We start from the raw sequence: 16814 nt of genomic DNA on the forward strand, positions 1-16814 counted from the left end.
AATACTGACCAAAATCATAAAAATTAGGATTTTTGCCATAATCTATCAGCTCTAATAATCACTGATGAGCCTTTTCATTTGCTAGCGGCTTTTTCCTGCATTACAACTTAAGTGTTACATACTAGCATGAGTACTATATGTTCTCATTATCTCACTGGCTTGACTCTGCACTGTGTCACAGAGATACTAGGTTTCAAACTGCTGACATGCATAGGTGATCAAAGATCTCTCACCCAGTTTCCCTTTGAGGAACAAGCTTACCACTGATCAAATAACATAACTCAGACTGTGGCATGCCTCCTGATGCCTCAGTGTTTCATGGGGAACGATACAGCAACATTTTACTAATGGCGTGCTGCCAGAATAAAGCAGGAAACCTGGCCATCTAGGAGCAGAAACAAAGATATAAATAACTTTTGTACGATGTGATATATTTCTTAAAGAGTCAGCTCTGGGAACAGAGGCCACCTGTCACCTGTTGTACTTGTTAGCTGCAGTAGCAACTGGATCCCATGATAACCTACAGCCAGGGCAACCTGCTTTGTCACTGTGGCTTTCAGTAAAGTTCTCCAATTTCCTGGTAGTGATGTAAGAGCTCTCTGGGTGCCTGGTTGGCACTGGTGTATATACTGGCTGCTAATGGGCTTTCCAGTTTAAAGCTATAGACACTAGGAAGCTGCTCTGTGAAGATGACAGCGTGATGCTTCTTTAATGACTCGCAGTTTCTGAGTTATTAACATGTCAAAGTCTCGCATACAAATGAAATTCAGCTCGAGAAAAGATTGCTGTCCCTCCTGTTTTTAAAAATGTCCTATGTTGCAAAGGAGTGTAGCTTCTGCATCAAATCCTCAGGAAAATGCTGTAGGCTTTCCTAACGTGAGCTGAAAGGCCACAGCAGTCTGCTTAGCCTGGTTGCCAAATGGTTGAAAGTCAGCTTTTCACCAGAAGCTGCTCAAGTCAAACCTCAAAAAGCATGCAAAAAAAAAAGAGGAAGTAGGATGGTGTGTTTTACAGCTTTTGTAGGACAAGTTTACAGGTTATCTAATCAGAAGAGTAATAAATTTCATTATGATTCCATTGATTTTTACAGACTGATTACAAGCTAAAAAAAAAAAAAAAGTCATTAAAACAATGTATTTCAAGGGTCAGTTTACTAGTTATGGGACAACTACAGGGACTGCAATAAAATGATGTCAGATGTGCAGCTTACTTTCCTTAAAAAACAAACACACACACCACTAGGACATATTTTAGGGAGATGTCTGCCTCTCTGTTCCCCTCAGCCCCTCCACTGGCTGCAGCAGATGGCTTCCCCTCCCTGAGCTTGGGTCTGTTGAAGGTTTCTTCCTGGTAAAATTCCTCCCCACTGTTGCCAAGTGCCTTTTAATAGGGGTTTGTCTAATTGTCGGGGTTTTCTCTCCAATATTGTAAGATCATTACCCAACAATTAAAAAGTACCTAGAACTCCGATTGTTAGGGATGTCAGCTTGTGTGGTGTGCCTGGTATTTGAGAACACCATGATGTAAACAGTAGATAGAAAACTCTAACTCTGTTAAATTAGGTTGTAGGGTTTTTTTTTTCTGTTAATTGCAGTTTCTTGGTACTAATTAACAGATGCTGTTAATTAGTACCAAGAAACTGATTAATAAAAACACTAGAACTTCCCTCACCAAAACTGAAATATAAAAATCTTTAATGGACAATTCCACATGGCAAGACATGTATATCAGACCATTAATATGCTCCAAAAGATACCAACAGCACAAACATGATTTTTCAGCCCCAGAGGTTTGTAAATGTGTGTCACAGCAGCAGTGGCATGGTGATACTTTAGTCTACTGAATTTCTCCTTTTTCTTAATCTCTGAGTTTCTATACACCAACAGATTAAAAGCTTGTAGTGGTGAAAAAAAAATATAAGTCAGAAACAATCAAGAATCACAATGGCACTTTGTTTTTATTGCCAACCAATTCAATCTAATATAGCCAGTGTAGCCCATATTATACATGACACCTGACCTGACACCCTGCTGGGATAATTGAAATGAATTCAATTATATTTCAATGAGGATTTCAACTGCATGTAGCGTCTTTGGCACATGAAGGCTGCTCAATTACAGTTCTCACAAGGGAGCTGAGGAGGAGTGTGTTACTAAGGCTATATTGATCTGGCAGAAAGTGTACAATATCCAGAGAAAAAGATGGAACTACAAATACTGGCATCAAACACTCTGATGAAATCCAGAGCTTTTCAAATAAGCGCTGTGTCTCTTTAAACTGCATCAGTGGTAACAGGAGGAAATCCCTTGGATGCCTTTATAAACCAAAAAAGAAGATGGTGCTGTCACACTGTTACATGTACTTTTGTAATACTTGGTCAACGACAGTTACAGGTCAGGTTTCATGCAGTGGAGATGTTACATCCCCTAGCTGGCCATCACTACCAACAGATCCAAAATCTAGACATTTTTATCTTTTCAAAGACATTCCAGCAATCATCACCCTGCTCCCCCAACACAAAGCACAGACCTACAGTGAGCTGAAAGAGGCTATTATGGGATACCCGAGCTGCCTTCTTCCTGTGTCCTCTGATTCTGCCAGACAAGGCGCGAGACGGTGGGTCACCATGCTCACAGTGCAGCTGCTCACTCACCATGAACGCTGCAGTTCTGTATAGACAGCCAGTCCTCCGGTGGGGGTTCGTCTCCAAAACCCTAGCCTAGCATCATTCCTGCTCCACAGTGCTCACTCCTGGCAACAGGAAACCCAGGAGGTGAAAGAGAAGGGTAGCGGGATAGTCGAGCTGCTGACAGAGGGACACACCCGGCATCGCATCGCAGGATGCAGCAGCAGCATGACACCTTGTTTGCCTCCTCTCTCTTTCTCTGAGCAGTGACGCTACACTGATCCAGTCTGCATACAGTCTGTCAATGCCGCTGCTGCGTGTGTGTCAGCAAATCAGCGCCACTGTGTCGCTGCACTGAAAGAAGCTCTGCGCTCTGCTGTGCCCCTGGCAGGCGCTCTAGTCAACGCTAGAGTAATAGATTGGTTTATAGCCACTCTGCTCTCCACTCTCTTAATCCAGTCAGGACGGGATGAGCAGCCGCAGCTCTACATTTACATAAATGTACAGAGCTTTAATGATAGCCACACAACACAAGAACAGATGTGAATGAGAAGTATGGCTTTTATTTCATTGCTAAGCATTCAGCTGCCATTCCAACATACAAGTGTCCAGAAAGTTTTCCTTATTAACATTTGTACTGTGAGTGAGAGAACAAATATCGAGCTGCGTAGAAGCAATCTCAGAAACGATCTGCTATTGTTCTATGACTAAGGATGAGGACGAGGGTGTAGCCAGCGTGTGGGTTATTCTATTCAATTCATTTCCAAGTTGTTCTGTATTTAATAAACACATGCAATAGCAGAAACATACCAGGTGCCCGAGAGAGCTAACATAGCATGGGGGCACTAACAGGAAAGGATCAGCAGTTTGGAGGCATTTTAAGTTGCTACACTAACAGTTTTTCTTGGCAGTCAGGTCAAAAATTGCTGCAAAAATACAAACTGTGGTTTAACAACAATGCTTTACATATCTCTGAACATTTGTTGGGAAGCTTTTATTGCACTTATGTAACAAAGAGTTGTAATTTGAGTCATATTATACTACTCACACACGTGAGAAGATAGATTCACGGAGAGACAGGAGACACCAGCATGACAAATAACTGCATTATACAGTACACTTAAAACAAATTAAATAAATAAAAAAAGTTAAAATAAATTAGGTGCAAATATTTTTTTCCTACATTTAATTTATCTAGGTCTCTTGTTATGCATTATTTTACTAGTAAATGCAAAGTTGGTAATGCAAAGTTGACCCAGACTGAAGCCTTAAAACACAGTGGAGTCACACCAATGCAGAATTAGTGTAAATGATAGAATAAAACATGATTCATAGCTTTGCTCTCAGAGGGGAAAAGAGCTCATCAATAACGTAGTCAAATAAAACATTCCACACACAGAGTTCAGTAACCCCTCCTTGAAACAGCAGCGGCTGCAGCTTAACAAAAGCTTGAAATCGTAGCCTTGTTAACTGATTCCTCAGGCTCAATATAGGGTTACAGCCACAGATAGACTTAGCTTATTGAGAGTGTGCAAGCGTGTGTGCGAGGGCGGGCAAAATGTCAGCATGCAACTTAAAACCAATACAAATACAGAGACAACAGTGCTTTTACCATTTAAAGCAAACTTGTTAAAAGGCCAGACATTGACAGGTCCTTTAACTGGCCTTTAAATGCACAGAGATCACTGAAATGAGTGCTTCTTCCTTGGTGTCTGACACAGGGAAGCACAACAACAGGTTTCTCATGGCTCTAAATACATGTTGGCATCTTGCTCTTTGGTTTATTTTACGAGCAGAGAGCTACCCTGTGCTTTTATTGGGCCTCAGGCATTTTCCTGTCTGCCTGAATGGAAGTGGGAAATTCTAAGTGTTCAGGCACCAGCTGGCTATCTGACAGTGTTCTCAAAGACCTTGACATTTTGAATACTGCATACCATACGTGTGTTGTGTTTGCTCCACGCTAAACTCAGTCACAGAGAAAAACAGACAAACATGCATATATTAACACAGGTGTGAAATAGCTAACACCTTTTAGCAGGTGCTACTTGTATACATGCACCCGTTTGCTGCATTTTGGCCACTGCATGCAGAAAGCCAGAGAACGATTTCATCTTCCATTGAAGGCAGCCATAAAAAGAACTGAAAAAAACTGCTTCCGTTTTTCACCATTTCAAATGTCTACATTTCAAACACAGTTGCTTGTAGAGTTACACACTAGTTTACACTGAAATAAGTTAAGCTACAAATACAAAACCTGCATTTTTGTCAAAAGCATAGACTGTATATAAAAATGGCAAAAGCCACTGTGTCTGAAAAGCCAAACATGCACTTTTTGATTCTTAACTAGGCTATATGGGAAGAGACACCTGCTAATATCAAATTCATTTTCATTGAAAAGCTGGAGTTCAGGAAGCAATTATCAGCAACCACAGACAACAGAATGTCAATGACGTCGAACAACTTCAAGCCAAGCTGGACAAAATAACCGCTGGCAGCATGAAGTAGGTGGATCCTGAGTTTTCTCAATTCAAGATAAGAAATTCTCCTGAATGACTTTTATTCCAATACCATGATGTATGTAAGACTAGTCTGAGGAAGGGCAGCTGTGCCCGAAATGTTACATACATCATGACATTGCATTAAAAGTCATTCAGGAGCTTTTGCTGGTGTCTCAGCTATCCGTCTTCCAAAAGTCCATTGCATTGTAATAAACATGCTACTGCTATAGAGACCATGCAGAAAATTTGCCTTCTCACATATAACCCAAACCATGACCATACTCCCTGCCTTGATTAAATGAATGAATGGCTCAACATTTGCTGGGCCATTTACTGTTTCTAAGAGCTGTTGAACCCAAAGAAGGAGTGGTTGGTTGCATTTCTGAAAGTGGTATCTTAAACATAGTGGCTGAACCTGAATGTCAATGGGGAGTGTTTTCATCTCAGTGCAATTTGCTCGTACGATTCAAGAATACAACAGATTGTACCCATGATCCTAATATTTTAAACTCCTGGTCATTATGAGAGTCGTAACAACTAATGACAAAGGCTCTGTCTTTGGTCTTAAAAAGTAGTGATGATGTTACTGGACTTGACCTTTGACCAGTACAACATTAAAGCTCTGCAGAAAACTGAACCAAAGCTAGCTGCTTTATCAGTTTGACCTTTGAAAGACAGCTGCACATGCTGCAGAAGCACAGATTCAATTCTGTGCTTCCAGGATTCAATGTGTCTAAGCTGGAACCTGGATCATGGAGCCAATCCTGACTTGTATTAGTGTCAGTCAACTTATCAATATAATGCCAACAGTTTAATTATGTGCCAGACAGCTGGGTGTACAGTTTGACTGAGCCTGTGATCACAGGACCTTCTGCAGCCAGATAAACCATACCTGACAGGCTGATCTGGCCTTGGCACGGCCTAATTCACAGCTCACATGTGGAAGGCTGGTTTTCAACAATAGTACCCAACAATATGTTGGTTGTCTGGGAATGACCAACACTTCAAAAAAAAGTACTGACTTTATCAAATTGTAGAGTACAATTTTATTCTACTTTTTATTGTTTCCTGTTGGCATCTTCATAATCTTATTGGTTTGTACTAGTCAGTATTTTTTCTGTATTGTCACCACTAAGCAGCAGATCAGCTGCTTAGTGGTGACAAGTCCTCTGTTCTAATAAACTCAGCAAGGCCATGTTCAAACAAAGCACATACAGAGCTGAACAAATGGGCAATACAACAAACAAACCTAACCTTGGCTCACAGAACAGGACACCTAAACTTTTCTGATTAGTTAAAACAAGCCTAGCTAACACCAGAGCAGCTTTAGTGTGTATATGGAGGGTAACATCTTGCCATGAGTGAAAAGCAGAGGGAATGAAAATCGTCACGTCCCAAGTCTAAGGCAATGGTTTTTGGTTGGGAAAGGGTCGAAAGCCCATACCAGGGAAGGGAGGAGTTGCTGCCCTAAGTGGAGGATTTCAAATATCTTTGGGTCTTATTCACAAGTGTGGGAAGAGTGACGGAGTGGGAAAAGGGAGATCTGTACATCGCTACTTGGTCTGCTACCCTTGTAACCCAGACCAAGATAACTAAAAATTGGCTGGACAGATTGCTGAAAATCTGATTGTTATTCACATATACAACTAACAGTTTCATTAACATTTGTTTAAATCTACAAAACATTCATGAGAATAAGAGACTGAAAGGGTTGCACTGACCCAACAGAATGATTAGCTCCACATCAACTTGGCTCTAGACTTCTGAACTACTGCCCACATCTCCACCCTTATTGGGAATGAAATAAATGTGTTCAAACAAGCAGATGTGCGCAGATGTGTTGATACAAGCCAGAAGCAAAATAAGTTCTGGTGAAACCCTGGCCTGATTTTTTTTTTCACTCATCAGAATTGAATATATATTCTACCTTTTGTATTTTCTTAGGGTCTTTGATGGGGCTTTCCCGAGGTGGAACTTTCCCAAACAGCTTCCAGCCAGGATCCTTTTGCTCCACCGGCTGATTGTCTTTCACTCTCCTGGCAAACAGGCTCCTGAGAGAGGAGAAAGACATAGAAAGGGAATTAGAATGAAGAATAATTAGGTCATCAGGAGTGGACTACCCACATCACAACTAAAGCAGTCAATGAAGGGAAACACTAGTCTAGATGTCTCTACTACTGGAGAGGACAGCTGAGATAAATCCACAGATTGCATTTTTGAGTTTAATAATGAAGGAGTATAGGTCACCCAGTGAGCAATTTAACCTCATATACCATATGCACAAAAGTATTGGCCACACTGCTTAATATTTGAATTCAGATGTTTTCAGTCCAAATGCCATAGGTGTATAAAATCAAGCACCTAGTCATGCAGCCTGCCTTTACCAACATTTATGAAAGAATTGATCATTCTGAAGAGCTCACTGAATTTAAGCATGGTACTAGAATTGGGTGCCACTTTTCCAACACGTCAGCTTGTGAAATTTCTTAGTGTATTATTGCAAAATGGCAGTGTTTAGGAACCACAGCAGCACAGCCACAAAGTATTAGACCATATAAAGTTACAGAGTGGGATCACAAAGTGCTGAGGCCTGCCTGCCTAAAAGTCACCAACGCTCTACTGACCCAATAACTGCAAAGTTCCAAACCTCCTCTGTCATTAACAGAAAAACTGTGGGCTGGGAGCTCCATGGCCAGACAGCTCTTGTAGCTGTAATATATAGCTGGCCCAGTAGTTCTGTCCATAATGTGTGTGTGAAACATAGTTTGAGCCATCATAGGACTAATAAAACCAGACAAGGACTATGTTGTGTGTGCAGCATGGATCAAGCAAAAAGGCTCCTAAAGGGTGTAAAAACAAACCATTATTGCTGCTTTCACTGAAGAATTGCAACCTTCAATGAATTTTGTATATTCCCACTTCAAATTAGCAGTATCCAGACTCATCTGCATTACAATGAAAGCGCAATGTTTAGCTTTCATCCACCCGGAGTTTAATCATTACATGCGAAACGGCTCAAAAGCCTTTTTTTTAATGCAATGTTCACCAAGCCATTTAGCCAGCTATTCCTTTTTATTTTTATTCATTTATCAATGAGGTGATGTCATCGAGCTGTTAGCGGGGGCTTTAATTAAAAGCCTGAACAGAGCGTTGCTGTGAAAAGACATGTTTAAATTGGTCAAATAAAAAGCCTCTTCTGACCAAGCAGGGTAAGAACAGGCATAATAGGAGGGCTGCAGCATCAAAGAGCCCATACCCTGCTGTTTGTCTAAGGTTGAATTTCATCAAGGGATATTCATCTTAGCAAGTGCCTTATGCAATCGGTTTCACTCAGCAGCTTAAAAAAAGTAGTATTTTCTGTATTACACTACCAAGATTTGGCTGTAAACAAGTTGTACAGAAGCTGGGAAAGGTCAAATAGGTCAAAATACACAAACTGTCCCAGATGGATCAGTGTGACCCCTGACCTGCTGAGTGCTGCACAGCTTGACCCACGATCTGTGTCTCCACAGTGGTGATGACAGGAAACATGGTGCCAAACACAGGCCAGACTCTACTGACCACGTGTACTGCAAGCTTCTGTGTTTGCTTTGGAAATGTCTTTATGCAAGACATGTGGCCTTCTGCTGCGCTCACTATAACTCACATTTCCTGCCATCTTCTCACCAGAATGACAGCTACAGCAGCATTTACAGCTTTACATTGCCTCTGGTGTGATTGTGAGTTTGCTAATCAAACTCACAATCACACTAACGACAAACAAACATAAGTTATAAGAAAACAAATGATCAATAAAACACCATCATCTCTTTTTTTTTGGTAACAGTTAAATAACTGTCTTCTGAGGTTTAACCAGTAAACTGTTATTCATTAATAATAGTTATAAAATGTTACCAATGAGTGTCAGCAAGAAGAAGCTGCATCAAATCACAAAGAAGCCATGCTTTCCTGCTATCAATCACTGTGCTGTGCACTCAAACAACACTGCTCATTACTTAACAATGAATCTGCACAGTGAAAAGTTCAATTACTAAAATGCTACAGCTATTATAAACTGGTTTGCAATTTTTCTTTTTTATGACTTTGTAATATTTCTGTTTTATAGTAGTTTCAGTAGTTACAGTAGAGCCAGTCAGGAAATGCAGGGGCTGCGTTACAAATATGACCTACACCAAATATCCCCAAGTAGAATCAAACTATGGACACTGTGGTTCACATGAGATGACTACCACTGATGTATTATAATCCTGCTATCACCCATGGCTTACTCACTGGGAAATACTTTTATTTACTTTAAACAAAATTGGACATCAGTTAGAAGAGAAAGAGGAACATAAGGTGATTTGGAGGGAGGAAGGTGCACACAGGTGGACTGCATCTCATGCAGATGGGACAATTTGAATTAGATAGACTGCAAGGTGTCAGAGGAGAATGTAGCTAGACAGTGTCGGATGGTAGTCTGTATGATGGCTTTGGGCATCAAGAAGAGGAAGGGAGGGGAGTCCAAGACAAGGATTAAGTGGCGGAAGTTGAAGAAGGAAGAACATTGCAGAGTTCAAGAGGAAGTTGAGACAGGCTCTGGGTGGTAAAGAGTTACCAGATGACTGGGATGGTATCGCTGAGGGGAAACTCCCCAGAAGGTGTTCGGTGTATCATCTGGACAGAGAAAAGAGGACAAGGAGACTTGGTTGTGCAATGAAAGCATTCAAAGAAAGAAGTTAGCAAAGAAACAGTGGATAGTCAGGGAAATGAAGAAAGCAGACAGGGGTACTGGGAGGCTAGATGTGTGGCAAAGGAAAAAGATTTATAGTGAATTGTATTTGAGGCTGGACATTAAGGAGAAAAGGACTTGTATCGATTGGCTAGGCAGAGAGAAAGATCAATAAGAAGATGGTAGTGAGACCTGCTATGATGTATAGCTTGAAGACGGTGGCACTGCCAAGACAACAGGAGGCCGAGCTGGAGTTGGCAGAGTCAACAGAATGGACAGGAGAAAGGAGTACAACAGAGGGACAGCTCAGCTTTGAGACAAAGTTAGAGAGCTGAGGGTGAGATGGTTTGGACATGTGCAGAGTAGGGATAGTGGATATATTAGACAGTAGATGTTCAGGATGGAGCTGCTAGGCAGGATGAAAAGAGGAAGACCTCAGAGGAGGTTCATGGATGTAGTGAAGGAAGACATGCAGAGGGTTGGTGTGACAGAAGAGGATGCTAGGGATAGGGTGAGATGGAGGAAGATGATCCACTGTGGCAACCGCTAAAGAGAACGTGATTTTTTTTTTTTTTTAACAAAAGATGTAACCATTGATCCAGCTGATGCAGTGTATTAGCCTGCTGTTACTGTTAACGGTTTTAAAGCCCCTTTAAAAAAAACTTGGGGTGGTGGTGGTGGGTCCCCTAAACAACCTTTCTCAGCAGCTGCTGGGTCAAACAAGACAGACCACATTTTGAGCCCTTAGAGCCTTTACATTTTTTTAAGAAGCCAATTTAAAAATCTGTATTATTAAATTCAGTCAAGAAGCGAATACACGCACTACAGGCCCCAAAATGCTGAGACCTGAAGAGCTTCTTCAGCATTATTAGGTAAGAATTAATGGTGCAGCATCTTTGATTATGCATAAACTGCAGATTATCCAGTATCCCAACATCAAAATCCCATCCCACACAAAAAGAGAAGAATTATAACACCATCATACTGGAACCCTGGAAAACACAGCAAGCATCCAAGCTTTACAGCCAAAAAAAACAAAAAACAAAATGCAAATAATACATATAAATATTCCATTCATGTCTTCAAACATTGAGCATACTAGTTACATATCAAGAGGAGTGGATTTAGGAAAGATGAAAGAAAGATAAAAGCAGGTTTGCTTTATCTGTTTGCCATAATTGCTTATGAAAGTTACCAAAGAGACACATTAACCACTTTTTTACTTTGGTAAGGATTTACCACAGTAACATTTCAGTTTCCAGTGACAAACTGAAAACAACAGCCTGATCTTAATGAGTAACTATTGGCAAGTCATAATTAACATGCACCAAATCCTGCCTCCTTTGTAGCAGCATGTTTCACATCAGCCCTGCATATTTTCCACTCTGCTTACTGATAACTGTAGCACACAAAGATAATGAAAGTAGTGGAATGTAGCTCCCAAGGATATAAGCTGCAAGACAGGAAAGCTGTTAAAAGCCAGCATATTTAATATTTTACAGATTGTAAACATACACTGACACACAGCATGTCAGTGACATTTAAGCTTAAATCCTCTGCTATTTTCAGAACAGCAACCACTGCACAAAGGTAACCACCTTTTTAAGGGTGGCTGTAGCTCAGGAGGTAGAGCAGGTCATCTACTAATCGGAAGGTTGGTGGTTGCCAAAGTATCCTAGGGCAAGATACTGAACCCAGAGTTGCTCCTGACACATTCATCGAAGTGTGAATGTGTGTGAATATTAGACAGAGAGCACTCAGGAATAAAAGTGCTTGTGTAAATGGGTGAATGAGACATGTTGTATAAAGCACTGAGTGTTCAGCTAGAGTAGATTAGCGCTACATAAGAACCAGTTCATTTACCATACAATTTTTATTTCCTTTAGAAAGGTGACAGAAGTGCGAGAAGTCACAAGACACCAATAACTTGCTGAGCGAAATGTCACACTGAAATGTAGAGGAAGCTGTCATTTGAATACTGGAATATCTACTGTAATCAAAGCCATCCAACTCCACCAGCAGAAAACAGAGGACAGAAACATTAAACTTCAGATTCCGAGGAAGTAAAAGACGAGAAAAGATATCTGATAAAGACAAGGGGCAACACAAAAACTGAGGAAAGTCAAGGACTAGTTACTTTTTCTGGAGCTTTGAAAACACAAATCAAACAATTCAAAAAGAAAATAGCTAATAATAATAATAATCATAATAATAATTAATAATCAATTGCTCCATAAACAACAGATGCAGTACACTAAAGGGGCTCCATTATTTTTCCCTTATTTCCCGTCATATATTTACTGTTAGAATTATGAGTCAATTGCAGATACCTCTGGCTATGAGAAAAGAAACCCCACCCACCTCCTTACATCAATAAACAATGTTGGAAATTGTGGTTGACAGTGCAGTTTTGATGGCCACGATGCCACTGACATACATAAGATATGTAAGGAAAAAAGAAGAGCGGGTCCTTCAAGTCACTACAAATGTCCACTTGGAGAAATGTAGTAGTGTTGCAGTGAAATTTTCATCAGAAAGATAAATGTGATCTGGAGACTTTAATGGTGCAGTGCAAGAGGGGGGGGGGGGGGGGGTGTTATGGTCAAAAGTGAGCCATCCTTACATTCTTGACAAGTGGGCAAATCTGTGTGTAGTGTATACCCAAGAGAATGGGTGAGCTTACCCATGCTCTCCAGCACCATCATCAAAACACCAAATGAGAGGAAATATCTTGAAAAGGAATGCTGTTCCATTTCTCCAGAGTTCCAAAAACTTGGAGAATCAATACCAAGATGTGGCATGGGAGTTACCAAGACCCTGTACAGTCGTGTGAAAAGTTTTCAAAGTATTCAGTGGCGTCCTGTAAAGAATTAAGCAGGGTAAGCAAGCATATATTTACCACCCTTCCTGGTGGTAAATATATGACCACCAGGAAGGGTGACCACATCTATAAAAACACAAGTTTTGGTTGTTTTCTGGTTTGGAGCATTCAGGTCTGTTTTAACAATGCCACAATCTTCCCAAGCATGGAGGTCCCAGCAAATTCACCCCAAGATCAGACTGTGCAACGTTTAGAGAAACTGTCAACTGCAAAAAAAAAAAAACCCAAGAGTAACATCTTAGACTCTACAAATAAAAAGACTGAACGAGTATAGCTTGTCTAGAAAGTTTCTTCTCTCTAAAGATGACTCAGATTTACAAACTTGTATCCGAGGACAGATAAGACCAAAACATAGATGTCTGACCATAATGCACAGCACTACATCTGACAAAAACCAAAGAGCATATCAGCACAAACCTCTCATACTAGCTATCAACTACTGTGGTGGAGGGGTGATGGTTTGCTTGCTTTGCAGCCACAGGATCTGGAAACCTTGCAGTTGTTGAGTTGACTGAGCTCCTCTGTATAACAATGTATTCTAAAGTCAAATGTGAAACCAACTGTCTGACAGCTTGGCTGCTCCACAAACTTGACAGAAATTGAGTCATGCAACAGGACAATGATGCCAAGCACACCAGGAAATAGTGGGCAATGGACAAGCTCGGAGCGCAGATGAAGACAGAGAGAATATCATGAGTGTAATGTGCTTCATGGAACCAAGACTAAACTCAAATTTCCAAACCACCTTATGCCAGATGCACTTCCTAATGCAAACCTCCCAATTATCCCAGCTTGGGACCAGCAGGAGTGCACATGCTTGTGACGCCCTGAGGCTGATGAAGACCACAATGTGGTTCAAAGCTTGGTTAAAAAAAAAATAATACTTTTAATCAATAATGAACTAGATTTTAACACTGCAGCAATACTGATAAAATATCTAACGTGCCTGAAAAAGTAAACAGTCAGCAGGGAGTGGTGAACTTGAATAACCCCAGTTATAACTATAAAACAATGCAACACAGATCAAAGTGCAGAGACCAACAGAAGCAAACTTTGACTTTAAGTCCTGAATTACTCAACACCCCGTGTGGGTGCCATGTGCTTTTTTTAGCTTTCAATGTATGCCACAAAGCAGGAACATGATTTGCATACAGTCAGGTGCAAAGACGCAACGTGACATCTGAATGGCTGCAGCCACGGTCAAGTGTTCAAATGGAACAGCTAGAAAGTCCAAAAGAAAAGGTGCTTATTTGCATGGTCACTGTGAGCTAAGGCATTGCACGTTAAAGGGTTTTAGGAATTTTTACAAACCTGGTTTTCAATCTTAATGTCTAAAATTGAGATGATAAGGCATCCCAGCAGTTCATAGGCCTGAATTCACAATAAGGAGCCCTGGAACAGAAATATCAAAACAAGCCAGCGCAAGTAGAAAGACTGAGCTGAGTCCCCACCTGAATCATAAAAGACAAAACTAAACAGGACACAGAAGTGCTCCAGGCTGCCAAGCAGAACACACTAAATCCAAGGAACAGAGCTTTTTAAAGTCAGGAACAAATAAGCTGTGCAGCACAGCAGCCACTTTATTCAGCTTTTCCTCAAATCACTGCTGGTCACTTACATACAAAATTCATTTTTTGAAACAACAGGCCACAGTCGCCACGGCATGTGAACCATTAAACAAACTTATGCCACCAAATACTGTCCATTATCCTACCTGTCGATGTACAGTACAAGTGATGGAGTTGCCATCCTGCTCTGTCAGCAAGTACGGAGCAGAGAAACAAGAGCTTGGAGTCTTCAAAAGAAGAAAAAAAACAGCAAAAACCTGTGATTGAACTCAAAGCTCAGCAAGTCCCTCTGTGCTCATGGTTTTTGTTACACAGCGTAAGAAAAGTCCTACACAGCTACTGTGTTCAGGCAGAGTGGGAAGGAATGGGCTGCTCCTGCGTGTCCCCACCTCCTCAATGACAAGACTGACTTCTAAACAAATGGGAAGGAAGGAGCAGGAGGAATAAGTGAGGAGCAGGCGTCTGAGGGGCACTCGGTGAATGAGTAACTTCTCCTTGTGGCAAACGAGTAAAAACATGACGAGTTCGAGGGAGGGAGTGCCATTTAACACACTCATTAAGTCAAACATAAGAAGCAAATTCCAGGTCCGATTGTAGTTTCAGCTCCCAAAAGAAAACAAACATCCCTGAAGGTTAAAACAGTCCGTCAGCTTCAATTATGAGCAGGTTATTGTTCTCCTAGGCGCAACCTCCAGGCATTCATGAAGAGAGGATTTAAGCTAGGATCATTCCAGCTCAAATTATCAAATCTGATTTGCCTAAAAATATTAGAGTCCAAATAAAATTATTAAAATGATTGCTGTGACAATTTAGCTTCATATATCAAATACTTTTTCTAGAAATTTACTTTTCTATTTTTAAAAAAAAGGTCCATCCACCATCACTTTGCTTTTCTTTGGTCATTGAAATCTGAAGGCATGTTTTAACATGAATATCTCAAATACTATTAAAGTAGTTTTAAAGTTTAATAGTTTTAAACTTTTTTTTTTTTAATATACTGCACTCAAATATGGGATTTTACAGCACTGCTTTCATTTTTTTTGGGGGGGGGGGGGGGGGGGGGGGGGGGATTTTAGCTATCTTAGAAACTGTCCTGTAATTTTAAGGAATTTATTGTCCATTAGTAGCTAGTTTAGCATTCCCCACTATCATATAGAATCCTGTTAGAAATTTTTAGATGATATAAAAAGGTTATATTGCGATATCAATGCTATTGCAACACCATGCCTTTATGTTCCCTACTGCGTGTAACAACAATACAAGCCCAGGCATGACAGAGCTGTGTGTCAGTCTCCGATGATGATTGAAAGGGAGCTACTTCAACAACCTCCAACAAAACACAATGCTTTGCAAAATATGGAAGATGAATGCTTCATCCACCCCCGTTTGTTTCACACAGCAAAAAATCTGCAGTTGAGCTACAAAAGTTAAAATATGCAGATGAACTGTAAATAAGACAAAAGTATTTTTTACCCGATTACTTGATTAATCAGTGGAATAATCAACATAATACTCGATTACTAAAATAATCAATAGTTGCAGCCCTAGTAAATGCCCTTCATTTACTCACACTCAAATCCACCCTGGCCCGGGCCTTTCTGTGTGGAGTTTGCGTGTTCTCCCCGTGTTTGTGTGGGGTTTTCTCTGGGTACTCCGGTTTCCTCCCACAGTCCAAAAACATGCAGTTACTGGGTTTAGGTTAACTGGTGATTCTAAATTGCCCACAGGTGTGAATGAGAGTGTGAATGGTTGTCTGTCTCTCTGTGTTGGCCCTGCAACAGGCTGGCGACCTGTACAGGGTGTACCCTCCCTATGTCAGCTGGGATAGGCTCCAGCCCCCCTGTGACCCTAAACAGGATAAGCGGAAGAGAACAGATATGTTTTTTTTCTTTTCTATATTGCCAGAAATATTATTACAATTTTTCTTGAAATATGATGACATAATTTTGAGGCTATATCACCCACCCCTATTTCCCACAAACTAACTGTGAACTAAGTCATTTCTGAATGTGAATGTGAATTGTGTCCACACTCACAAGCTTACTTATAAACCAAAGTTGATACACTGTATTGCCAAAGAGTATTTGCTCCTCTGTCTTCACATGCATATGAACTTGACTGACATCCCATTCTTAACCCATAGGCTTTAATACGGTGTCAGCCCAAACTTTGCAGCTATAACAGCTTCAACTTTTCTGGGAATTCAATTCAATTCAAAGATCTTTATTGTCCCCAATAAAAAGGGCAATTATTTCCACAGCCAGTAGTACAAAAGAAACAAACACTTATGCTGTGACAACATACAAAAAAACACATCATTTAAAAACATAACCGCTGCTGGAACAAAAAAGTCCTTCAATTTATTCATCCTACATCCAAGCACCCGATATCTGCATCTGGAGGGAAGCAAGCTAAACTCGTGGTGCAGTGGGTGGTCTCACCTTATGTAAGTCTGAGAGGTTGCTCATGGTTGAGCCAGCAATTTTTCTGCATACCTTTACAATTCCCAGCAGCTTATTCCTGTTCTTAA

At 40.7% G+C, this 16814-nt stretch overlaps 1 protein-coding gene across 3 annotated transcripts in view; it reads right to left on the reverse strand.

The window, feature by feature from the left end:
- tbc1d14 (TBC1 domain family, member 14) overlaps window positions 1–16814 on the reverse strand; it is a 45766-nt gene that overhangs the window by 20483 nt on the left and 8469 nt on the right. The window contains exons 1-2 of one of the 3 annotated variants that reach the window (XM_030722693.1): window positions 14431–14739; window positions 7052–7175 (exon numbers count right to left, since the gene is read on the reverse strand). In XM_030722693.1, coding sequence (XP_030578553.1) covers window positions 7052–7175; window positions 14431–14465 — 159 coding nt within the window. In that variant the 5' untranslated portion in view covers window positions 14466–14739. Of the gene's footprint in view, window positions 1–2653; window positions 2833–7051; window positions 7176–14430; window positions 14740–16814 lie in introns of those variants that run through there. The other 2 variants (XM_030722692.1, XM_030722694.1) reach the window with 2 other exon arrangements.

Source organism: Archocentrus centrarchus (genome assembly GCF_007364275.1).
Source record: "Archocentrus centrarchus isolate MPI-CPG fArcCen1 chromosome 18 unlocalized genomic scaffold, fArcCen1 scaffold_23_ctg1, whole genome shotgun sequence".
Lineage (NCBI taxonomy): Eukaryota > Metazoa > Chordata > Actinopteri > Cichliformes > Cichlidae > Archocentrus > Archocentrus centrarchus.